General features: G+C 41.5%; 2 protein-coding genes across 2 annotated transcripts in view; one reads left to right on the forward strand and one right to left on the reverse strand.

Annotated features, from left to right (window-relative positions):
- Positions 1–26,763, forward strand: part of RBFOX1 (RNA binding fox-1 homolog 1) — a 2,526,943-nt gene that overhangs the window by 1,179,563 nt on the left and 1,320,617 nt on the right.
- Positions 1,046–1,414, reverse strand: LOC105714332 (ribosomal protein eL22-like). The gene has a single exon (XM_064362870.1). The coding sequence runs from the start codon at positions 1,412–1,414 to the stop codon at positions 1,046–1,048; it is 369 nt and encodes a 122-aa protein (XP_064218940.1).

Below are 26,763 nucleotides of genomic sequence, written 5' to 3' on the forward strand. Positions count from 1 at the left end.
CACTGACAGAGCCTTGTATTTTGGAGTCTGAGTGACTATGCTTTTAACCAGGAGGACTGATGCAGAAGGAGATGCAGGTTTGCGGCTCTTTTCCAAGGTCTTGCCTTTACCTGTTGGATGTCAACTCTTTTCTTGGGCCATTGAATAGGAGCTGTTCCTCTTGGCTTATGGCACAGATGAGTTTGCTTCAGTCATGCCTCTGGGGACATGGGGTCGTGTGTGCTAGGCCAGGCATTGGTCCGTTGTGTGCCTGGGGCTACCACATCTGCTGCTGTTGCCACTGGGTCTGCCCTGTGTCCCGAGGGATTCCAGCAAGTGAACTTCATCACATCACCAGGCATTTACTTGGTCAGTTTCTGCATGGGGTGTTTACAGGTCACAGGTTTCATACCTGTCTCCCCTGCTGCCCTGCACATTTCACAAGGGCAGAGACCATGTCCGGCTTGTCGACTGTCCTCTCCTAGAAAAAGGCCCTGCAAAGTTTCCCTGTAAAGGGCCGCAGAGGGACTATTTCAGGCCTTTGTAACCTGAAAGCTGCCTTGATGATATGTAAACAGATGGGTGTGGCTGTGTTCCAATAAAGCTTTGTTTTTGGATGCTGAAATTTGAATTTCACATCATTTTCACGTGTCAAAGAATAGTATTCTTCTTGTGATTCTTTTTCCCCAACAATTTAAAATTGCAAGAGCCATTCTTAGCCCGTGAGCCACACAAACATAGGCAGTGGGCCTGTGGTCTGAATTCATATTTTGTTGACCCCCATCCTAAAGTTTAGCACAGGGCCTGTAATAGTAGTAAATACACATTTCATATTGTAGAAGTGTTGGATACAATGACTTCTGCATTTCTCTTCAAAGCATCAGTATGTCTGTATATTCAGTTATTTTCCTCCATTTCATTTATTTATTTATTTTTATGCTTTATTTTTTTTTAAGAGTACAGTATTTTTTATTCACTGATAAACTAAAAGCCAGTTTCTTGGTATTTCTCATGTATACTTCATTTATTTTATTAATAAGCAAGGCCCTGTAAGGGAAGCCTTTGCCTAGTCCTCCGACTCTGATTCATCTTCACCTTGACTAATCTGGAAGTAACGAAGTTCATGTGTCTCCTTGTCAGATGCAACCACTTGAAGCCAATCACGAAGATCGTTCTTCTTAAGGTATTTCTTGGTAAGGTATTTCAAATACCTTTTAGAGAACTCTTTCTCAGAAACAATAGTGATTTTATTCTTGAAGCGTTCAATGTGAATAGCATTCCTGAGATTTCCAGTTTTGCCATTAACTTTAACCTTCTCCCGTAGAAACTGCTCAAAATTTCCAGAACCAAAAATTCCATCTTCTACTGGATGAGTAAGGTCCAAATTAAACTTCCAGGTGGAATTCTTGGGTTTCTCGTCTTTCTGAGGCACCATGTTGTGAGTCCGCCGTGCGAGCACAGAGTGTCCTCCATTTTAAAGTTTAACTTCCTCTTAGTTTCAGTCAACAACCTTCTCCAGTTCTAATCGGTAGTTCACATCTGTTCTCCGGGTCCCCTGCTCCGTCCTGACTCATCGTGGTCACTGGCTGTAGTCACCTGCTCCAATCACTTGCTTTGACCTAGTTCACCCCTGGCTACCTGCTCTAACCTGCCCATAACCATCCTTCCTGCCAAACTACCCACCCTACCTCTCCAGCTTGTACCCCTGCTCCCTTTAAAATAGCCAATCAGAGGCCGGGTGCGGTGGCTCACGCCCGTAATCCCAGCACTTTGGGAGGCCGAGGCGGGTGGATCACGATGTCAAGAGATCGAGACCATCCTGGTCAACATGGTGAAACCCCGTCTCTACTAAAAATACAAAAAATTAGCTGGGCACCATGGCGCATGCTTGTAATCCCAGCTACTCAGGAGGCTGAGGCAGGAGAATTGCCTGAACCCAGGAGGCGGAGGTTGCGGTGAGCCGAGATCGTGCCATTGCACTCCAGCCTGGGTAACAAGAGCGAAACTCCGTCTCAAAAAAAAAAAAAAAATAGCCAATCAGAATTAGTCTAGACTGTGCAGTCTAACCCTAGCCAATAGGAAATCAACACAACCGTAGGGGCAACCTCCATCAGGAATAAGAACCCCTTCCCCTCCTCATCCAGGCGTGTGCTCGCCATTGTTGCATCTGTGAGCCGCATCTTTCTATAGAAGTAAATTGCCTTGCTGAGGAAATTTATATTCGAGTGCTACTTCTTTTGTGGCACCAAAAATTTACATACAACAGAAGAAAAGAAAGAAGGTGCATGAGTTGTGTTTCTGTGCTTGCTTTCTCCTGCCGAGTGGGTAAAGAAGCAGTATGGAGGACTAGTAAAACGGAAAGATTTGGTATCAGTAGGTCTTCATCCTGCTCCTAATGCATGGTGTGACCTGGAGGCAGTTGTCACAGCTCTTTGGGCCTCAGCTGTCCTATCTGTGTGATGGGACCCAGATAGGACACATAGCTTTCTTAAGGGCGGTGAAAATGCTTTCATGGCCAGGCGTGGTGGCTCACGCCTGTAATCCCTGCACTTTGGGAGCCCGAGGCAGGCAGATCGACTGAGATTAGGAGTTTGAGACCAGCCTGGCCGATATAGTGAAACCCCATCTCTACTAAAAATACCAAAAATCAGCCGGGTGTGGTGTCAGGCACCTGTAATCCCAGTTACTCAGAAGGCTGAGGCAGGAGAATCACTTGAACCCAGGAAACAGAGGTTGCAGTGAGCCGAGATCATACTACTGCACTGTAGCCTAGGTGACAGAGTGAGACTCTGTCTCAAGAAAAAGAAAATGCTTTTACTCTCAAGCCCACTGAAAAGTGTTAAGTTATTGCCCGAAGCAGGAGAAGCAGCACAATAGACCAGGAAAGTTCTAAATCCTGACAAGCCAGTATTTATGCTGCAGCCCACCCAGGGCTCAGCTGCAGAGGCAGCGAAATCCTAACAGTGAACAGGAGGATTTGACATCTGGTACCCAAGAAGTTTGTTAAGGTTGCCCAGTCACTTGCTGACACGTGCTAGCAAATTCTCATGCTTTCTTCAAAAGGAGGGTATACTATGGGCTTTGCTCCCACAAAATTTTGGTAAATCTTCCAAGAAGATCTGCCTTTCTTCTTGTTAAAGGAAGCATTTGATGGCAGCCTGGTTGAAATAGCTATCAAATCTGAGTGACACTATGGCTGTTGTTAAACTAAAGCTGAACCTCTTAAACTTGGCATCAGTTGGCTCTCCTCTTTGTCAGAAAACCCATGCAGGATGCCATGTGGTCTGGGGGACACAAGAGCATGACTGTGCCTTTTCTGTCTGTAGGGAGTCTGTGCAGGCAGATAGTTCTTTTCCATCGTGCTTTCTTCCTTGGGTCAGGACAAGACCAATTCACTGAACGCACCAAGCCTCTTCTAGACAAACAGCACAGGGTCAGGCGTGGTGGCTCACACCTGTAATACCAGCACTTTGGGAGGCCAAGGCAGGCGGATCATGAGGTCAGGAGATTGAGACCAGCCTGGCCAACATGACAAAACCCTGTCTTTACTAAAAATACAAAAATTAGCCGGGCATGGTGGCGAGTGCCTATAATTCCAGCTACTCAGGAGGCTGAGGCAGGAGAATCACTTGAACTCGGGAGGCAGAGGTTGCAGTGAGCCAAGATCACGCCACTGCACTCCAGCGGGGGCGGCAGAGCAAGACTCCATCTTGGAAAAAAATAAAAATAAAAACAGCACAGCAAAGAAGAAGAGTTCAGTGGTTACAATCAAATTTTAAACCAACTGTCAAAGTACAAGCCACTAGTAAGCAGAAGATGGGATCTGGTTTTTGTTTTTTAAAACATATTGAATCCTCTATGATATGAGACTTTTGGGGGGAAAAACAAATTCTCCTTCTCTGCAGTACATTTATTGCTGCTCTTTCTCTCTTTCTACTCTGAAATGTTTCTGTTTCACCGCCATTCATCTCTCTTGATTGGTTTTGCATTTTTTTTTCTTCTAAGATGTTGCTAAATTTGCTTGTAAAGTTTTGTTTATTCATCGGCGCTCGGTTGAAAGGTGCTGGATCATTAATCTAACTATTCAAGGTTAACCATGCTTTATGCTGAAATTGCCTTTTTATGGAACAGATTTCAAGGTTTTGCAAGAGTTGAGTGCTACCTCATTTTTGACATTTCAGCAATGAATCCTGTTTGAAATGTGATTTGAATCTAATCATCATCTTATTTGTGGAGGAAGATAAAAATAATATACAAATATTGCAGTAAAATTGCATTTTTCCTTGCCCCCCCATTATATATTTCAATTCAGCTAGATTCTGCTAGGGTGGCACCCGGCAATGGCATCCCTGCTTTAATTCTGTCTTTCATTTTTTTTTCCCCTCCCAGAAGGCTAAAACATATTTCCTTTCTATCTAACATAAGTTGTACAGGGCTTCTCAAGAGTGTGCATTGAAGAAATGGAGCTTACACAGTTACTTCTATACCTTATTATGGAATCTCAGGATAAACAGGGCTGACAAGGTCATCTCATTCGTCTCCTTATGCAATTACAGAATTATTTCTTTGACGGAACAAATGAAGACTCTCTTCTTGTGTGAACAAGTTTATAAGTGCCTCCATCTGAGAGTGTGTGCATGTGGCGTTTTAATTAAAGACCAAGCTGCAAACTTTGCTGTCTTCTCCAATCCAATATAGCCCACGGTTCCCACATCACTTCATGGAGCTCTTGCTCAGCCCATGACCTGGGAGGTTTCTTTTCTAGCCAGAGTGTACCCTTCCCTTAGAAGTAGTCTGCAGGGACTGGCACCAGGCAGCCTCTCTCAGTAAACTCCCACCCAGAGACTGCTCCATTGCTGTGTAAATGATAGCTGCGTCCAAGTGGGTCTCGCTCACCCTATTTCATCTGCACCCCCTTCCTGTTTGCTATCTACAAATTCTCTCTCCCTTTGTTAAAGCTTGCTCTTCTAAAGCTCTTCAAAGTCTTATTCACTCTAAAATATTTACAGATGAACCATGTTCAGCCTCAGCATGGTGTCACCGTGGGCAGATGCTATCAGTGTGGACAAGAGAAAGCTGTTAAAGCTGGTGGAGCCAAGATTTTTCATAGTTGAATAATGGAGATGGGAATAGGCAGCATGCATAGTTAACAACATGTGGTCTAGGTTCAAACCCTGCTCTGTGCCTGTTGTGCCCATGATATTCTTTAACCTCTTTTGCCTCAGTTTTCCTCATCTTTATTTTTATTTTATTTTTTGAGATAGAGCCTTGCTCTGTTGCCCAGGCTGGAGTGCAGTGGTGCCATCTCGGCTCACTGCTACCTCTGCCTCCCAGGTTCAAGTGATTCTCCTGCCCCAGCCTCCTGAGTAGCTGGGATTATAGACATGCACAACCACACTTGGCTAATTTTTGTATTTTTAGTAGAGACAGGATTTCACCATGTTGGCCAGGCTGGTCTCAAACTCCTGACCTCAAGTGATCCACCTGCCTTGGCCTCCCAAAATGTTAAAATTATAGGAAGCTTTTCCTATCTTTAAAATGGACACAGTAACAGACCAACTTTCTGACACTATTGGGAGAACAGAGCAAGGTAATGCACAGAAAGTGATTAGCACAGTGACTCATGCGTCACATCTACACATCAAAATTTGCAAAAAGCTGAGCAAATTACTCCCTTGCTGCAAATTATCAGATTCTAGTTCCAGGTGGCTGAAATACTAGTCTGCAGGAAGAGTATGCCAGTGAGGTCTTTGTATGGGACAGCCTCCTACGTGAGTGTGGGAATTCCATTTAAGAACACATTTCTAAACTTCGCACTGCCGTCCTGTTCTCATGATGATAGGTGGTCACACTTACTGCAGCTCAATTTGGGCAGGACATTTTGGCTAGGAACGCCAATACCCATACAGGTCATGTTTGCATTCTTGTATGAGCCTTTCTTTAACCACTGAGAGTATTTTCTTTTATGACTTACATTGCCTTCTTGCTGTGTATTGGCATGAGTGAGTCTGAGTCCTCCTCCATTTATTCATCCATCAATTACTGAATAGCTAATTACCCCAATGCTGGGGATACAGCGAACATAATTCCTGCACTCACTTTTGGAGCTTATATTTGGTAGAAAAAACAACAACCAATAAATGGACAAATTAATAAAGCCATCACAGGTGGTAAGATGCTGTGAAAGAAAGCAAGGCATCCCAGAGAGAGAAAAGAAGTCGTTTTCGTATCTCCAGTTGCTAAAATAGCACCTGAAACATAGTAGGAACTCAGTGATTACTCACTGAATAAATGTTTAGGGTAATTGGAATCGTTTAGGTAAGGGAATCCACAAAGATTCTCTTGGGAGCTGGTATTTGAACAGAAATCTAAAGGACTACTCGTGAGATAATTGAGGGGCCAGATAGGAGTGGGAGGAAGGGAACTGTGGGTGGTGAGAAAGGCAGAGCGCTGGAAAGATACTGGATTGTTTGAGGAACTGCAGAATGAAGAGTTTCTGTGGTTGAAAAGCAAAGAGAAAGGTGTTGGGATAGTCATTGATTGCCCCCAGATGAGGCTCAGGGAGTACCCAGGACCGTGACTGGGGGCATTGGTTCTGGAAGGAGCTTGGACTTTAACTGAAGTGGAAGGGAAATGACCAAAGTGCTGGTAAAGTCTGGGTCCATTGGCGACCACTCGGTGAACCTCAAGTCCACGCCTCTTAGGCTTGGTGACCCTGAAGGATGAAGAGCTGGCCTTGAGAACAAGGAGTTCTTGTAAGTTCAACCACTGGCTTTCAGTTACAGCTTTCATCACATCACTCACCTCCTGTGAGCATCCATAGCCTTCATTTTCAGTGGAGAAAAAAGTGAAGATGCATTTCTTCCCCTTGCTATTTTGGAATCCACTCAGAGCACTCAGCACCTTCTCTGGTTCTCGTTGGAATCTCACTGTCCCATGCAACTTGACTTCTGTCTACACTCCTCGGATTGGTATGTGCAAGTCTTGCTTGTGAGGGAAGAGCTACCCTAGATATAAAAGGACTTGATTAGGGAAAAAAAAAAACACTTTTGAAGAGAGAGGTGTAAAAAAATGAGGCCATTAGCATCAACTTAAATTCAAGATATTTGGGATGATAAATCTGCTTATGGGCTCATAAAGCAGGCACCAGCTCAAGGGTTTGTGAAACAAAGAAAATAATCTAGCATTGCCCTGCTGTTTTAGGCTGCCTATTATATTTTAACCTCATGCACTTGGGATTCCGTTTTCCTTTACGTTTGCTTTGAGGGTGTATAGCGGGCACCTGTCAGTTCAGCCCAGAATCCATGCCCCTACTTCTCTACGAGTGCCCAGTTTTCCTTCTGGTGATGGTTCCTCCCCATTCTCAGTCCTATTTTTTTTTTTTATGCAACGAATTTTATTTATCAGTCTCAACATTCAGCACAAAAAGTTTACAGAGGATAGAAAGTGCATTAATAAAAGCCAGTCTTTACCAAAGAAAACAGAAAATATATTATTGATTCAAAATATTTTACACTTGAATGATAAACTGCAATAACTTATTCTGGGTACCTACTGATAAGAGAAAGGAAGAGAAGAAAGTAAGAAGAGCTCAACCTCCAGCTGGTATCAGAGAAGTCAGTAGAGGTCACTGAGACCGGCAGTCTTTCTTACTTTTTGCATTAATGCCCTCAACTGGAACTGTTTATGGGACAGAATTCCGGGAGTGCTTCCTCTGTCTCAGTCTACAGGGAGCGAGGGGGTGACTTCCACCTGGCTCTTTGAAGCACTGTGTACCCCAGTCGCTATGATTGTTGAAAGGTGAGCATGCGTACCTATCAGCACCTGTGATGAGTCTGTGGGATTTTTTAAATGTGCTTGAACTTGGGGGTCTGAAGCTGTTCACAGCCATTTTGGCACCATGTGGAGCCTAGGAATGAAACTCACACTCACAGAAAGTGCGAAGGAGAGCAGAACGGAGAGAGATGAAGACCAAGACCCAATGGTGTCATTTAATGGTGATTTAAATGATTTATTTGTTTTTATTTTGACTTATTATTTATTACTTTTGATTAATTTGTCTTTTAGTTGACAAATAGAAATTGTATATATTTGTCATGTTGTGTGTGTATATATATATATGTGTGTGTATATATATATATATGTCACGTTGCATATACACACACACACACACACACACAATGGAATACTACTCAGCCTTAAAAAGAAGGAAATCTGGCTGGGCATGATAGCTCTCACTGGTAATCTCAGCGTTTTGGGAGGCTGAGATGAGGGAATTGCTTGAACCAAGGAGTTTAATGCTGCAGTGAGCTATGATTGCACCACTGCACTGTTGCCTGGGTGACAGAGTGACACTCTGTCTCAAAAAGAAAACAACAAACAAAAAAAGGAAATTCTGACATTTGTGGTGTTATGGATGAACCTGCAGGACATTAGGTTAAATAAAATAAGCCAGCTATAGACATACAAATACATCGTCTCGGTTATATGTGGTATCTAAAAAAAAAGTTTAATTCACAGAAGCGGAGAAAAGAGGAATCGAGTGGCGGTTCCCAGGGGCTGTCAGGTGGAGAGGGACACTTCTGGAGATGTTGGATGACTTGGAAGGGACACTTGGAAGGTCCCTGGATCCAGCTAAGCCTTACCCCTTTTGTCCCTCCAGCTGTTGAGCTGCCTAAACTAGTAAATTCCCCTTTTTTAACCTCTTCAGCCAGCTTGGCTTTGCCAGTTGCAACCAGAAAAATTCGAACTGTCGCAGGGGGTTCTCATCAGCACGTTCAGGTCATGAGGAGGACTCAGGAGATGCATGCTGCAGTGATTCAGAGGGAGAATTGCTTTCTCCTTCCTAGAGCCCATTTCTCTGTTCCTGTGGGCACTAGCGGGGAAAGGAGACAATAATGAAACCACATGCACAGATGCATACAGGACTCTGCAGAGACGGTGCACGCGTTGTCAAGCGTCCTGCCCACCACTGGTTACTCCCATATCCTTCATTTCTTTGTGTTTCTTTCAAGACTCTTCAGTCATGAAATGACATCTTTTATTTTTCTTGATAGTGCTTAAGAAAATGTGGTCATTAAGTTCATCATCATGAAAGCAGGCACCGGGTTTTTAAAGTATTAGATTTCTTCACGTGCATCCTCTCTGTGGTTTGATTCTCAGAACTCTAAAATGAAGGTTCACTTAGTCTAATTGCTCTTCTAAGAACCTGTGATGTTTGATCTTGGACGCCTGTACTTAAGCTATAGTATGAGGGTGGCATACTCACAAACATCTGAAATTGAATGAACAGAGTAAACACGAGATAGTTTCTCTCGGCGCTGATCAGCGATGACCCTCTGCTCCAAAATTCAGCTCGGGTTAGAGCCACCAAACAAATCTTGGGCCAGAGACACTCAGGGATTCGAAGACATGAGGCTGTGCCCAGGAGAAATCTAGCTATGGACTCGTAATGCTCAGAGTAAAAATTGATGCTGTCTTGCCAGCGTTTGGGATCACAGGATCGTACCTCTTTGAGCTACTTATGTGTACTGCCATCTGAGTCACTGTCTCAGGATGTCTGGCAGAAATGCGGCAGGGCTGGTGAAACGTCCAGGAGCGGATGACTTGTACGCAGTAAGGAAGGCCAGGCAAAGAGTGTTTGCGCTAAGTTGCTTTTGGTCTGGAGCTCCATCTTCTCATGGCTGTGAAATGACGGATGCCTGAGAGAAGCCCCAGCTGAAAGCCATGTCTGCACTGTTGTTCTCTAAGTGGATGCTAATCCATTAATTAGAAGGTTTGCAGTTATCCTTGGCACTTTATGTGTGCATACATTAGTGTTTCTATTTATGCACGTGCAACGGATGTATTTACATATCCATAAACCCAAGTCTTTCCACCTACCTCTTAGAGGTGCCTTTCTAATTATTTTCTGGTTTAGAGGTGGAAAGAGAAAATCTGCCCCTGCCAACCCCCAAAACCTGAACTTGAGGGGAGCTGTGGTGATAATACTGAACTGAAAGGCTGTGCAGGTGTCTAGTGTTTTACTTCGTGCCAATTATTTGTTGATGCATTTCTTAATTTTTGTAAAAAAAAATCTGTTGAATGACTTTAGTGTGCTTGGCACTGTGTTCATTTCTGGGAATAAAATAGAGAAGAGAAGGTGTCAGCCCTTTTGCAACTTATAATTCAGGGAGGGACTGAAAGAAAACAAGCATGGAGGAACCATATCTGATAGGTTAATTTAAATATGATTTAAGTTATTTAAATTAAATAAAATAAACTATGAATTAAAATTAGTTGATGTGACAGCCTGTGGCTAGGTGAGTCTCTAAGCTTAGATTATAAATGATGGCTTTTAAAAAGAGACCACCCTTAAGCTAAAATCTGTATTCTAAGTTGGGAGCACCTATAAATATCAGGGGAAGTTTGGAGCAGGTGGATCAATTCGTGCAAAGGCCCTGGGGTAGGAACAAGCCTGGAGTGGTTTGGGAACTAAGAAAGAGCCAGTCCATGGTTGTATTTTAGTGAGTGATAGGAAAGGCAGCGTGGGATGAAGCTGAGAGGTGAGTGCAAAACTGGCTGTGGGGCTGGGTTTCTCAACCTCACCACTGTTGACGTTGGAAGCTGGAGAATCCTCTCTGGGGGTGGTTGCTGTCCTGTGTATGGTAAGATGTTTAGCAGCCTCCCTGCCCTCTACTCACTAGACACTAGTCCCTTGCACTCCTCCAGTTGTGACAATAAAAACGTCTCCAGACATTTGCAAAATGTCCCTTCTAAATGTGACAGAATCTCCCTCTGTTGAAAAACAACTGAAATTGGCCTTGCCTGCAAGAAGTGTGAGTTTATTCTAGGATCCATGGAAAGCCACTGAAAGTTTTAAGCAGTGAAGTATCATGATTTGATTTACATGTTAACAGATGATTCTATTTGCTGTAGGCAAATAGATTGCAGGAAGGCAATGTGGAAGGGAAAAAAAGTTCATAATCCTAGAGAGAGGTTACAATTGCCTTGATGGAGGGCGATAGTCATGAACACAAAGTCCTATAGGCAGATATGATTTAGATAAAGTTGGCAGAATTTATCTGTGGACCAGATGGGTGGGCAGGGAGAGAAGGAGAAGATTAAGTACAATTCTTAGGTTTTTAAATAACAAATAGAATACCCCTCCCATCCTCAAAGAGCTCACGCTGAAGTGAGGGAACACAAGCATATATATTGCACTCATTACAATGTGCTCTAATAAATGCATGAACAAAATGTTTTGGCAGCACTGAGGAAAAAGTGAATAATTCTTTCAGAGAAAGTCAGGGAAGATTGCTCAGAGGCTGTAAAAGCTTTTGAAGAATAAGCAGGATTTTTCTAAGTGGAGAAGGAGCTCAGGTTCCTGGTCTATAATAAGAGGAAACCATAGGAGATAATCCCTCTTCAATAATTCAAACTGCTGTCAAGGAAAATTATGCCCAGAGTGACTCTGTCCTGTGGCCTGGGTGGGAAAGTGGGGTGAATGTCTGAAGTTGTTGTTTTTAAAAAGACTGTTTTTAAAATTTGTGACCCAACGTAGCCTTTTACTACTTAATTCTAAGTTTTTAAGGTGTTTTGCAAATGTTTTAAGTGAAGACACTGAGTCTTATTTTGTCTTCATTGAATTTCAAAGAAGCATCTGTAGTAAGAAGAACATTTACAGGGTTTTCCTAGATAATTGTTTGTTTCCTGGACCATACAGTACCTTAAATACATCACATCCTGTAATTTACTAATAGTAATACAATTTTATGAAGAAATCAAGAGGTAACAAATTCCAGATTATGTATTTCTATCTCTGGAATAATAATTACTGTTTTCATTTGTAGGAGGGATTGTAAGGGAAATAAAATGTAAAGTTAAAGCTAAATGTCATTGTATTCTGTGCTTGCTGTAAGGTCAAAATATACGATCCTGATGGAATATGGTAATATCCCCTTTGCTCTCCTCCCTGTATGGAGGAACCTTTTCCTGAGACTAATAGACCCCCCTAATGGGATGCAGACAGTGCCTCGGAGTAGATGTTGTTCCATAAATATTTGGGGGCACTCCAGATTGGGACCTTGAGAACTGGATGGTATGCTAAATTCCCTCCTTCCTTCGTAGGAATTAAAAAGCATCCCTCAAATTGACAAGAAAATTGGATAATAAATTAATCGTTTACAGTTTAGTAAATATATGCACAATTGAAGTTATACGTTATGGGACATATTTTTATCAGATGCAACACCAGATGAAGGATGAACCATACGACCCACCCTCTTCTGCCCTGAGTGAACAATGGACTGAAGTCTTTCATAATTGCTTGTTTGAAGACGCTCACTAAATCAGACAAGGAACTCCTGTCTTGTGTCTTCAAGGGAGGTTGAGCAATAGATTGGGACACTGGAGTAAATGAGGCACTCTTCCATACTTACACTTTCCTTTGAAATTTGTGTTTGGGAGGCTTTAACCATGAGTAGATTTTGCAGCCAAATGCAGTTTGCTTTTTGACTAATGGAGCTGATGTGAATTTTATTCTTCCATCTGTAGATGTAGAAATGTCACATTATTTCATTTTTCTAAATCAAATTAAGTGACTCTGAGCATCCAGTCATTAGGGTTTTAAGAAACTCAATTGCAACTGTGAGTACAGGGAATGGGGATGAATGGCATCCCTCTCCCAGCATCCTTTGGGGGTCTTGGGGGAACTGTTTGGGTAACCAAGCAGTTGGCTAATGGTAGATAGACAGTCACTTGTGGAGCTTAGGAGTGCTTAGGGAAGGACTCCTGGTCTTTGAGATATTGTGGGTGTTAGGGTGTTAGGATGCTCGTTACTCAAACCTGCCCAGTCAAGTTAAAAAAAGATCACTTTGCAAATTCTGAGCCATACATGGAACAAGAAATCTTTCTTTTTCTTTTCTTTCTTTCTTTCTTTTTTCTTTTTTTTTGAGACAGAGTCTCACTGTGTCGCTCAGGCTGGAATGCAGTGGCACGAGGTTGGCTCACTGCAACCTCCTCCTCCCAGGTTCTAGCAACTGTCCTGCCTCAGCCTCCTGAGTAGCTGGGACTACAGGAGCATGCCACCACACGTGGCTAATTTTTTGTAATTTTTTTAGTAGAGATGAGGTTTCACCGTGTTAGCCAGGATGGTCTCTACCTCCTGACCTGGTGATCAGCCCGCCTTAGCCTCCCTAAGTGCTGGGATTACAGGCGTGAGACACTGCGCCCAGCCAAGAAATCTTTCTTAATATTTGGATGCTCCATGCATTCAAATCCTTGAAGAACCAGCAAATGCCCCACACCATTCTCAGTTCCTTTCAATCCTGGAATATCTCCTGTTTCTCAGAATTCACTGCTTCTCCTGACCTCCCTCCGCTCATTTCCTTCCATCTTCTCTTACTTTCTCTTTCTTATTATCATCCCACATAATCTCTGCTCTCTATGTCTTTAGAAACAGCCGGGCGCGGTGGCTCAAGCCTGTAATCCCAGCACTTTGGGAGGCCGAGGTGGGTGGATCCCGAGGTCAAGAGATCGAGACCATCCTGGTCAACATGGTGAAACCCCGTCTCTACTAATACAAAAAATTAGCTGGGCATGGTGGTGCGTGCCTGTAATCCCAGCTACTCAGGAGGCTGAGGCAGGAGAATTGCCTGAACCCAGGAGGCGGAGGTTGCGGTGAGCCGAGATCGCGCCATTGCACTCCAGCCTGGGTAACAAGAGCGAAACTCCGTCTCAAAAAAAAAAAAAAAAAAAAAAAGAAACACAACACTGTCCTCTTTCTAGAGTTTCTTTGTTTGAGGAAAGGAGAGGTTGTATTTCCCTTACCTCATCCTGTTCTGTTAGAGGTCCAGATACTTTATGGGTGACCAATGAATTCGTCATTTCAACTGGAATGCTGCTGAAAGTAAAAGTGGGATCATTGTAAGACCAGTGTCAGGAAACCAGCAAAACCAGCCCTGTCCCAGGCAAACTGGGAATGATGAGCTCCCTCCAGAAGAAAGGAAGAAAAAAAGTGCGAGAGGTAGCCTGTTCTGTTTCCAACAAGAATCTTGGAAGGCGTTTTCATTTTGGAAGCTGTTTAGAAGACTGTCCTAAATTGTTACTCCTTATTACCAGCAGCTTAGCATCCTGCAATGCAGACATCCATGACTGTGCATCTCCACGGCTCCAAACAGGGCATGGGTGTGCCAAGCTTTGTGTTTCCATCGCCAGCCCTGAACATGAAAATACGGGATCCTGAGTTCAAGTCGGGATCGGATGTCGAAGTGTTGTTTGACCTTGAGCAATCTGCTTAATTTCATAGTGTTTGTTTGCTCATCTGAAAACAAAAGGGATAATGCTGATCGAGGCATATTGTGGAGATTAATTAGTTTCTGAAGTGCTGAGATCAACAGATGAAAGGCTTTAAGTGGAAATTATTTTGTTTTTAAAGGAATAATCGATGCGTGTGAATAAAAGAGAACTTACTGAACTGAATTACAGGCACTTGGCTGCTGCTGGGAGTGGGGGGAGAGAGAATATTGCTTTTTGCAAAGAACCTTAAATTCACCCCCAAAAATAGCAGTGGGAAAATTGCTTTTTTTGTGATTCTGAAAGGATGAGAAATTATGCAAAGGAAACGAGCTAGAATAAGAGAAGAATATATGCAGTTAAGACATACTTCAAAGTAACTTTCCTGGATAAACAACTAGGTATCATATATATATACTTACACATATATACACACTCGGCCAGTCCTCTGTGATTCAGTCAGTAGCCAAATGCTTGTCTGTCAAAACAGCTCAACCAAGATCCCCAAAGAAGCTTAAGGACCTCTAAGTCCTTGGTGAAAAGATCAGTTTGGGAATGAGAAACTATCTGTGTAAAAATCTCACAACTGTGCATCGTGTGAGACAGCTAGCACTATTGAGTGTGTTACTGTTTAAAACCACTCTCACTCTTGTTACATTTGGTCTTTTCTCCAAGAAACATTATTATTGCCCTTGACGTACAGATAGAGAAAATGACAATCAGGGAAATTAAATGGCCGGTCTATGGGCATGCGTTCAGTTAAGTGGTCTAGGCAGTATTCTGACCCTAACATTATGACTCAAAATACTTTGACCATTTCAGTGTAACAGAAACATCTACGAAGGATATGGTGATATCCAGCTGGCATATGAAAATGAATTATTTTCTAAGGATTACAGAAAAATTGGAATGAAGACCGGATTTTATTTTTGTCAAAGAGAATAAAAACTTCTGACTATTAAACAAATGCATTTTTATCATAGACATGCTGGAAAGTGCCAACAAAGTGGATTTCAAAATTTACTCAGAGTCTCCTGAGTCAAATGAAAACTCTGTCAAAGCCATGTGATACTTCTTCTTAGTCTTTTATCCATACATTTTAATAATATAGTTATGGTCATATTATCCCCAATTCTTTTCAAGTGTAGTTTTAATGGCCCTGTAACTTTCTACCTTGTGACTATGGCATGGCTGTTTTGACCTTTTCCTCCAATTTTTTGTAGATATTTAAGTTCTTACAGTGTTTTTACTTTTATAATGAGGTACGTAATGAATATTTTTGTGTGGAAAAACATATAATCATATACCAAGTTATTACCTTGCTACATATTCGCAGAGTTGGGATTATTGCCTTTTGGGAAATAAATACTGTAGTGTTCCTTGTGTATATATCAAGTTATATCAATACCATCTGTATGCCAGTATATATCAAATTTTATAAATTAAATATTTGCAATTTATTATATACCAAATGTATTTCAATAAAGCTGTTTTTAAAAGGAGAACTAACAGCTATACTCTTACGGCAGTAACAGAGTAGCTTATTTGGGAATCATCCTGTCATAGATAGCAATTATAAGTTCTAGCTAGGATGGTGAAAAAAATCACCTTCTACTTGGTGGTATTTCATAGTAACCATAAGCAGGCAGAAATTGAAGAGGCTTTGACCCTGGAAAGAGAGAAACTGCAGCTTGCTCAAATGAGATGCATTTGGTATTGACCCCCAAAATACACCCCATTCCATGTGGTGCAAGGAAGATGAGAATCAGGAAGGCTAAAGTCCTACTGGGTTTGAGAAATAAAAGCCAGATGTCCAGAATAGTTAGAAAGTATAAATGAAAGATGTATAGATAGACTAGGAAGGAAGACGCAGATTTGCCTATAAAATTTGCACAGATTTTGGTGGATCTCTGAAGTGTGTATGTATAAAAGAGTCTCTAGAGGAAGCCTTGGGAAGCCACAGCTGCAAGATGGAAAGAATTGAAGGTATACGTGAGATGCTAAACAGGCAGAGATGCAGAATGGGAGTTTGAATCCAGCCAAGTTAACTGCCTGCTGTAACTAAAATGAGCACTCTTCTGAGTAAGTTAACAAAATCCAGCCTCAGTAATAATATATCATCCACAATGTCCCTTTAAATAAAAATTACTAGATGTGTGAAGAAACAGAAGAACATAACTCATAGTCAGGAGAAGAAGCAGTTTTAACCCTGATGTAAACAATATGTTGGAATTAACAGATAAGGACTTTGAAACAGGTGGTATAAATCTGAATAGTAATTAAAGAAAAATAGTTATATAAAAATGAAAATTTTAGAATTAAAAATAAAATATTTGAAATGACAGTTTTACTAGATGGGCTAACCAGGAGAATGGAGACAGCACAACAAATCAGTGGATTTAATATAGATTAATACATATTATTCAATTTGAAAAACAGAGCGAGTGATCTGATTATGAGCAGACGACCAGTGATTTATGGGATAATATCAAATGATATACATCCTGTGGGTACTTGGAGTCCCGGAAAGAGGAAAGAAGATCATGTATAAATAATAGTTGAAATGTCCTCAAATTTGGTGAAATACATTCAAGAAACTCCAGAAACTTCGAGCAGGCAAAATATAAAGACAAGCACACCTAGTATGATTTTAATTTTCACATCACAGTCACAGTGATGAAAATAAAAGATAAAAACATCCTGAAAGCAATCAGAGTGGAAAAGAGACATTACATACAGGGAACATAGCAAAATCAGTGATGATCCTCTTCTCATCAGAAATAGTGGAAGCAAGAAGCATTATAATGATATCTTTTAATAACTGAAAAAGAAATCTGCCCACCCAGAATTTTATATTCATAAAACAATCCTTCATAGCAGTTAATAGGAAGATGTATTCAGACAAATGAAAACAGATTCCTGTAGTATAAGAACTGTACCTTTAAAGGAGATCTTCAGAGTGAAAGGAAATGACACTAAGTGAAACTTAAAGAGAAGAATGAAGAGCAGTCAACATGGTAAATATATGGATAATATAAAAGCTTATAATGCTTCTTTGAAAGTACATGTAACTGTTTAAAGAAAGATGACATTGGCGGGGCACAGTGGCTCACTCCTGTAATCTCAGCCCTTTTGGAGGCCAAGGCTGGTGGATCACAAGGTCAGGAGTTTGAGACCAGCGTGTCTCTACTAAAAATACAAAAATTAGCCTGATGTGGTGGCATGCACCTGTAATCCCAGTTACTTGAGGGGCTGAGGCAGGAGAATTGCTTGTGAACCTGGGAGGCAGAGGTTGCAGTGAACCAAGATTGTGCCACTACGCTCAAGCCTGGGCAATAGAGTGAGACTCCATCAAGAAAGAAAGAAAGAGAGAGAAAGAGAAAGAGGGAGAGAAAGAAGGAAAAGAAAGATGACGTTACTGTTTTTTGGAGTTCATAACATATGTAGATACAAATGCTGAGACTGTTAAGTAAAACTGTACTGTTGAAAATTTCTTAGACTTAACACGAAGTAGCACTGTATTAATGCTAAGTAGACAGCTAAGTGCTGTGTTAAGAGTACATATTTAATTCCTAGAGCAACTACTGAAAATATTATAAAAGTGTGTAGTGAGAAAGATAGGGAAGGAACTAAAATGAAATAATACAAATATCAGTTAACCCAAAGCAAGACCGACAAGGAGGAATAGAGAATCAACAACATAACAAAAGCAGTAATAACAAAAGACAGACAGAAATTAAAGAACAAATGATAAACCTAAGTCCAACTATGTCAATCACTACGTTAAAGGTAAAGGGACCAAACATTCAAATGAGAACACTATTGTCAGTCTGGATTTTTTAAAAGAGCCATCTATATGCTGTGTACAAGAGACACACTTTAAATACAAACTACAAAACTCAAGTAGGATGAAATGAAAGAACATAAAACAATGTATGTTCTAAACATAGCAATCCCAGAAAAATCAAGAGTTGCTATATTAATATCAAAAAGTCTACTTCAAGACAAAAGAAGACATTTTCAGAAATAAAAGGGGAATTTCATAGTGAAAAATATGAAGTCATCAGGAAGATATAACAATCATAATGTTCATGCCTAAAAACAGAGCTTCAGCTAAGTGAGGATAAACTAACAACAGAAAAAAATTCAGTAAGGATATCGATGGTATATTAGTTGATTCTCATGCTGCTGTAAAGACCTGCCTGAGACTGCATAATTTATAAAGGAAAGAGGTTTAATTGACCCATAGTTCTACATGGCTAGGGAGGCCTCAGGAAACTTACAATTATGGCAGAAGGGGAAGCAAACGCATCCTTCTTCACATGGTATCAGGAAAGAGAAATGCTGAGGAAAGGGGGAAAGCCCCGTAGAAAACCACCAGCTCTCATGAGAACTCACTCACCATTATGAGGGTCACAACCCCCATGATTCAATTACTTCCCACTGGGTTTCTCCGACAACATATGTGGATTATGGGAACTACAACTTGAGATTTGGGTACAGCCAAACCATACCATTCTGCTCCTGGCCCTTTCCAAATCTCATGTCCTCACATTTAGAAACATGATCATTTCTTCCCAACCGTCCTCAAAAGTCTTAACTCGTTCCAGCATTAACCTAAAATTCCGAGTCCGAAGTCTCATCTGAGACAAAGTCAATCTCTTCTGCCTATGGGCCTGTAAAATCAAAAGCAAGTTAGGTACTTTCTAGATTCAGTGGGACTGCAGGCATTGGGTAAATATACCCATTCCAAATGAGATAAATTGGCCAAAATAAAGGGACTACAGGTCCCATGCAAGTCTGAAATCTAGTAGGGTGGTCATTAAACCTTAAAGTTCCAAAATGAGCTCCTTTGACTCCATGTCTCACATCCAGGTCATGCTGATGCAAGAGGTGGGCTCCCATGGCCTTGGGTAGCTCTGCTCCTATGCCTTTGTGGGGTACAGCTTCCCCTTCTGGCTGCTTTCGTGGGCTGGCATTAAGTGTCTGTGGCTTTTCCAGGTATACAGTCCAAGCTGTCAGTAGATCTACCATTCTGGGATCTGGAGGATGGTGGGCCTCTTCTCATAGCTTCACCAGGCAGTGCTCCAATGGGACTGTGTGGAGGCTCCGGCCCCACATTTCCCTTCTGCGCTGCCCTAGCAGAGGTTCTCCATGAGGATTCTGCCCCAGCAGCAGAGTTTTGCGTGGACATCCAGGCATTTCCATACATCCTCTGAAATCCAGGTAAAGATTCCCAAAGCTCATTTCTTCTGTGCACCCACAGGACCATTACCACATGGAAGCTGCCAAGGCTTGGGTCTTGCACCTTCTGAAGCAATGGGTGAGCTGTACCTTGGCCCCTTCTAGCCATGGCTGGAGCTGAAGCAGCTGGGACACAGGACACCCTGTCCCGAGGCAGCACAGAGCAGGGTAGCCCTGGGCCTAGCCCATGAAATCAGTTTTTCCTCCTAGGCCTCCAGGCATGTGATAGGAGGGACTGCCATGAAGTTCTTTAACATGCCCTGGAGACATTTTCCCCATTGTTGGTGATTAACATTCAGCTCCTGGTCACTTATGCAGATTTCGTCCATCAGATATCCGAAATCATCTCTCTTAAGGTTGAAGTTCCATAGATCTCTAGGGCAGGGGCAAAATGCCACCAGTCTCTTTGTTAAAGGACAGCAAGAGTCACCTTTGCTCTAGTTCCCAAGAAATTCCTCATCTCCATCTGATACCACCTCAGCCAGGACTTCATTGTCCATATCACTATCAGCATTTTGGTCAAAACCATTTAACAAGTCTTTAGGAAGTTCCAAATATAAAGTTCCAGACTTTTCCACATCTTTCTAGCTTCTTGTGAGCCCCCCAAAGTGTTATGATCTCTGTCTTTTACCCAATTTCAAAGTCACTTCCACATTTTTGGGTATCTTTACAGCAGTGCACCCCACTGCCTCGGTACCAACTTAGGTATTAGTTCATTCTCAAGATGCTATGAAGAAATATGCGAGGCTCAGTAATTTATTAAAAAAAAAAAAGAGTTTTAATTGACTCACACTTCCACATGGCTAAGGAGGTGTCAGGAAAGTTACAGACATGGTGGAAGGCACCTCTTCACAGGGCAGCAGGAGAGAGAATGAGTGCCCAGTGAAGGGGTAAGACCTTTATAAAACAACAAGATCCTGTGAAAACTCACCCACTATCATGAGAACAGCATGAGGGTAGCCAGCCCCATGACTTTATAAAACAACAAGATCTTGTGAGAACTCACCCACTATCATGAGAACAGCATGAGGGTAGCCAGCTCCATGATTCAATGACATCTCACCAGCTCCCTCCCACAACATGTGGGGATTATGAGAACTACAATTTAAGATAAAATTTGGGTGGGGACACAGCCAAATCATAGATGATTTGAACAACACTATCTACCAACTTGACTTATGCCATTTATAGAATAATATATCCAACAACTACAAAATGCACTTTTTTTTTTTTTGAGGCAGAGTCTTTCTCTGTCACCCAGGCTGGAGTGCAATGGCATGATCTCGGCTCACTGCAACCTCTGCCTCCCCTGTTCAAGTGATTCTTCTGCCTCAGCCTCCAGAGTAGATGGGATTACAGCCACGCACCACCATGCACAGCTAATTTTTTGTGTTTTTAGTAGAGATGGGGTTTCACCATGTTAGCCAGGATGGTCTCGATCTCTTGATCTCATGATCCACCCACCTCAGCCTCCCAAAGTGCTGGGATTACAGGTGTGAGCCACCGTGCCTGGCTTCAGAATGCACATATTTTTAAGTGCTCATGAAATATTCCTTCAAAGTAGACCACATGTTGGGTATAAAACAAATCTAAATGCATTTAATTTTCTGAAATATTGTTAACTATGTTTTCTGGCAAAAATAGAGTAAAATTAGGAGTCAGTAATAATAATATACCTAAAAGTGTACCAAAATTTTGAAAATTAAATAGAATATGTCTAAATGACTTGACTCTCACATTAATGCAGCTATCACAGAGAAATTAGAATATGTTTTGGACTGAATGATGACATATCAAAGCTTGTGGGATGCAGCTGAAAAACAGTGAATGTATAGCTATAGTTGCTGTCATTTTACTGGTTGAAATGTTAGAGCGATTTAAGTGAATAATCTAAGTTTCTCCTTTAAAACTAGAAAAAGAAAAGAATATTAAACCCAATATAGGTAAAAGGATGGAAATAGTAAAGATAAAAACAGAAATCAGGCTGGGCATGGTGGTTCATGCATCTAATCCCAGCCCTTTGGTAGGACGAGGTGAGCAGATCATTTGAAATCAGGAGTTCAAGACCAACCTCGCCAACATGGTGAAACCCTGTCTCTACAAAAAATACACAAATTAGCCAGGCGTGGTGGGCGACTGTAGTCCCAGCTGCTCGGGAGGCCCAGGTGGGAGAATTGCATTAACCCAAGAGGTAGAAGTTGCAGTGAGCCGAGATTGTGCCACTGTATTCCAGCTTGGGAGACAGAGTGAGAGTCTGTCTAAAACAAACAAAAAAATCAGCATTGATAGTACCTGATGGTGTTGGATTGAAATTGGAGCTGTCAGAAGGAATTTAGTCTCTTTAAATTACATAGATAATTACCGAGATATACAAGACTTGGAGACTCCGGGAGTAATGAGCACACCTAGCTCCCAGATCTTGGTTTCTAAATACCATTAATCACTAAAAGGAACCAAAACTTATTGGAGAAAGGGTGATTCCAGAATTGTGGCAAGGAAAGAACAATATGAACCTGGAACAACTCTTTCTTTTTGCCTGAAACTCAGGAATACTCAAAGAATGATGGGAGCATGTCCAAAGAACACAGGCATCAGCTTCAAATACCATCCAGTGGCCAGATCTGGGATAATCTGAGCATCAAAATGTAAATGATAGCAACGGATTAGAGCTCAATGAAGGAAAGGCAGATGCATAAGTGTACACTGATATAAATAAATATAAAATTGAAAAATTCTTCCTTACAATATAAACATTACTACCAACTTACAGGTGTAACTCACACCTGTGAAAGTGAGTTATGGTAACTTCACGTATGATAACCTCACTAACATTTGACTGTGATTATTTAAAAACCTATGCTAATTTGAAGGTCATGAAATGGTCTTTTACTGGGATTTATAAAACTTTTGATCAGCAGGGGACAGCAGTGTTTAGCCATATGTTTATAATTTATCCTTAACTAAAATATGATCATTTTCCAGTCATTTTGTAGCCTTCATTTCCCTGTTGCCCCATTTCAAATCCCTTGTATGATAGAAGCCACTACTGATGTTCACAGGGTGACGCCATTGTTTTTAGATGCAGAAAAGGAAAGAAGACATCAAAGGTTAAAGATATGTTTACTGTTTATAGAAAACATTAATTGATAAACTTTAGGATATTTAAAATAGAAAATGATTATTTCTTGAGCAACTATTACATTTATGGGATCTATTTTATATGTATCTGGTAAATCCGTCAATAACCCTGTGATGGAGTAATTAGAGAAGAGAAATTGCAATTGTTTCCGTTTTACTGGTGAGAGAAGAAAATATCCAGGGAGATAAAGATCGTAGTTGATCATCATGGCTGAGCCAGACCAGCTAACTCTGTAGAAATGTACCTCTGGCCCCATCCTTGATGCCTTTGTCTAGTGGTGGGGCCAGGGAGAAGGATCAGAAGGATGAGATGACTGAGGAGGAGAAAACAGAAAAAAAAGCATTTGCTTCTGAGTTCTTTCCTGAAAAAAATTCTAAGCATACATGCAACCACCCATTATTTTACATATTTTGCTCGAGTCATTGCGGTGTACCAAGAGCTAAGCTAGGCATTTAGCAATGACCCTGACATTCGTCCCCACCTGCTGGTCACTGGGGCAGAATAAACTTAGGAAGAAGCTTCCTATGTAGAGGGTCCCATAGTAGAGTACGGAAATCTCACCCTTTGTTATAGTGGAATAAGAGAAAATAAAATAAGCATGTATCTTTAGGTCCATTCTTTTCCAAACAAAACAATAATGAACAAACATATTTGCTCACTTGTTTTCTTTCGATTTTTTACTTTTTAATGCACTTGCATTGGAATTCAGTCTGTACGTACTGAAGGGCAGTTGAAGTAATAAATATAGTCTTTTTCTCCAAATGGTACCCAAATGAAAGCAAAGTACTGCTTTCTGCTGAAGTGTTCAGTTTGTCCTTGACCTATACATTTATACTGCATTGCTGTCCTCCGCCTCCTCCCACTGCTATCCACGAAATACCTACGTAAACAAATACATACACACAGACCTTACAGGTGAGTAAAGCCCGTGTATTTAGAAAACATGGTTTGAAGAATACATTAAAATCACCTGTGGATAGATTCGTATTTTTGTATTATTATTTCTTTCTTGGGTTTCTGCCTTCCACTCGGAACTGTGGCTAGTTCTGCCTGCTATCAGTTCTGGAACCTGAAATGCATGTGGCAAGAATGTAGCTGTAACTGAGCTGTAATTGCGATGGAAGCAGGGAGTGAAGTGTGAGCACTAATCAGAGCTTCAGTAAACATGTTTTTTTGTGTGTGTGGATTAATGCATCACAGTTGAAAACGTTCAACCCTTGCCTTCTTGGTTTTGTCTGTTTATTGCTTTGTGTTTTGATTATTTGCTTAATTCATGGGTTAGGAGCTCGGGTGCTGAGAGAGCCGATCGTGTTAAAGGCTTTCGTGTGGAGGTCGTGAAGAGGACTGAGAATGTCGGATCTTTTACTATAGGGGCTGGACCAGCCGCATGAGTATCACTTGGGAGATTGTTAGAAATACAGACTTGTGGGCCTCTATTCAAAATCTGTATTTTAAACCAAGATACTCAGGTAATTTGTAAACAAAAGTTGGAGAAGCACTAGGTCAGTTTACTCCAGCTATCTAAACCAAACCTGTCGCTCAGGTGTTAAGCACTCAAACAGTAAGGGTTGGCTTGCTTTTGATAATCTCCCTCTAACCTTATCAGAGTCTTTCTCTCTCTCTTTCCCTCTTCTTTTCTTTTCTTTCTTTTCTTTCTTTCTTTTTCTTTCCTTCTTTCTCTGTTTTTTTTTCTTTCTCTTTCTTCCTTTCTTTCTCTCTCTCTCCTTCCCTCCTTCCTTCCTTCCTTCTCTTCTTTCTCTTCCTTGTTTTTTTTTTTTTTTTTTTGACAGGGTCCTACTCCTGTCATCCAGGTTGCAGTGCAGTGGTGTGATCACCACTCATTGCAGCCTGGACCTCCCGAGCTCAAGTGATTCTCCCTCCTCCTTAACCTCCACCATAGCTGGGACTACAGGCAAGTGCCAGGACACCTGCCTAATTTTTAAATTATTTGTAAAGATGGTGTTTTGCTATGTTGCCCGGGGCTCATGGGATCCTCCTGCCTTGACCTCCCAAAATGCTGGGGTTATAGCCATGAGCCACCGTCCGTGGACTCAGACACATTTCTGATGAACCCAGTATATTTGTAATTATGGGACTTTCAAGTGCACCTGGAGAGGACACCAGAGGAATGTGGAGGCTTCGAGCCATATGTTTATGCGTTGACTCAAGTGTGTCCCTCCAGAATCCATTTATTGAAACCCTACCCCTGGGAATCACTGTATTTGGAGATAAGACTATTATAAGATAATTAAGGTTAAATGAGATTATGAGGGTGAGGTGCTAATTCAGTAGGACTGGTGGCGTTATAAGCAGAGGAAGCGACACAATTGGAAGGTGGCTGTCTCTAGGCCAGGAAAAGAGCTCTCACCAGAATCCAACCATGCTGGTGCTCCGATCTCAAACTTCCAGCCTCCAGAAATCAGAGGGTGTAAATGTATGCTGTTTAACTCACCTATCCGATACAGTTGGACCTCCATATCCATGAGCTCTGCCTCCATGGAGTCAACTAACCACAAGACTGAAAAAAACATTTTTTAAATTGCATCTGTACTGAACATGTACAGATTTTTTTCTTATCTTTATTCACTAAACAATACAGTATAACAACTATTTGCATAGCATTTGCATTGTATTAAGTATTCCAAGTAATCTAGAGATTATTTAAAGTATATGGGAGGATGTCTGCAGGTTGTATGCAAATACCGTGGCATTTTCTATCAGGGACTTGAGCATCTGTGGATTTAGGTATCTGCGGAGCATCTTGGAACCGATTCCTGTGGGTACCGAGGGACGACTGTAGTATTTGTGATGGCAGTCCAGGTACTCAAAGACAGTTCAGTTACAAGTGTGATTTTCCCCGAAAGTATCTTGGTTCCAAAAGAGTGTGCATTTATAGTTGTGTATTACAAATGGAGTGCACGTGTGTTCTCTGCTCTGTAGCATTTCATGCCAGAGTTAGTTATTAGTTGTTAATCCTTTTTCTTCTTTTTTCTTTGCAAGCAGCAGTTCTAGTTTGTGTGGGACTGGGAGGTTTTCATGGACACTTTATCCCTTCAATGATAAAACAGAGAGAGTGCCAGGTAAACTTGGGTGGTTGGTCCCTTATGCTATTCCCAGATTCTTTCCTGAGCTGAAGATCTCTGCTCCCCTCTGAGAACTTCACATGGCTACAAAGAAGAGCAGATCTCATCAGAATCCAGCAATGACACGATGCATTTTAGGGCAGAGTAACTGCCAGATTAGAGCTCCTGTAATACCTAAACCTTCGTAGACCCCTGATATGGAAGGAAGAAGCCTGGCTATCCTAGCTTGCAGGGAATTCAGCATTGGTAGATGGAAGCCCAGATGCCTTCTGCTTCATCCCAAATAACCTTTTAGAACTTCAAGTTAATTCTAGATAAGATTCCTAAGGTCAGGTTTAAATAAATGCTAAGTATTTATGCCTGCATAATGCAGCGATCAAGAGGCTTCCCGTGAGCCCGATGGTCTCACGCTTTAATAGAAAACTTATTGTAAAATTTGCAGTCTACTCTATAACATAGAAATGTCTATCATTTCTATAATTACTCTTCGGTTTCTTCTGATGTATCTGTTATCCTATCACACAAGAGCAGATGGCTGGGATTTTATCATAGTTAGAGGGTGTTTTGAGAAGGACTGCGAATCCTCTGGCGAATTTGATTTGGAGACTCAATTAGTCATGATAAGTTAGGTTACACTGCAGTAACAAGTTGGCTCCTGAATCTCAATAGCTGCCTAAAACAAAGCTTCCATAGGTCCAGTGTGGGGCTTCAGGGGCTGTACCAAATAGTGCCTCAGAGACTCAGGCTGTGGAGGCTTCACCATCCCATGACCATATCATCTGGAACACACAAGCCTCCTTTGTCAGCATGATGGGGAAGAAAACATGGAGACCTGTGCACCAGCTGATTTCATGCTTTGGCCTGCAAGTGGAACTCCTTGGTCGGAATTAGTGAAATGGCCCCACCCAACAAGGTGGAATGAGAATGCTGGTCTTCTGTAACCCTAAATGGAAAGAATACGAAAAATGAAAGTGAACAGGCGTAATATCTAACATGAGGTTCCAAGAGGTAGACCCTACAAATGACAAACTGTAATTCTGCAGA

The sequence above is a fragment of the Aotus nancymaae genome, unplaced genomic scaffold (assembly GCF_030222135.1).
Source record: "Aotus nancymaae isolate 86718 unplaced genomic scaffold, 86718_ANA_hifiasm-v0.15.2.pri h1tg000049l, whole genome shotgun sequence".
NCBI lineage: Eukaryota > Metazoa > Chordata > Mammalia > Primates > Aotidae > Aotus > Aotus nancymaae.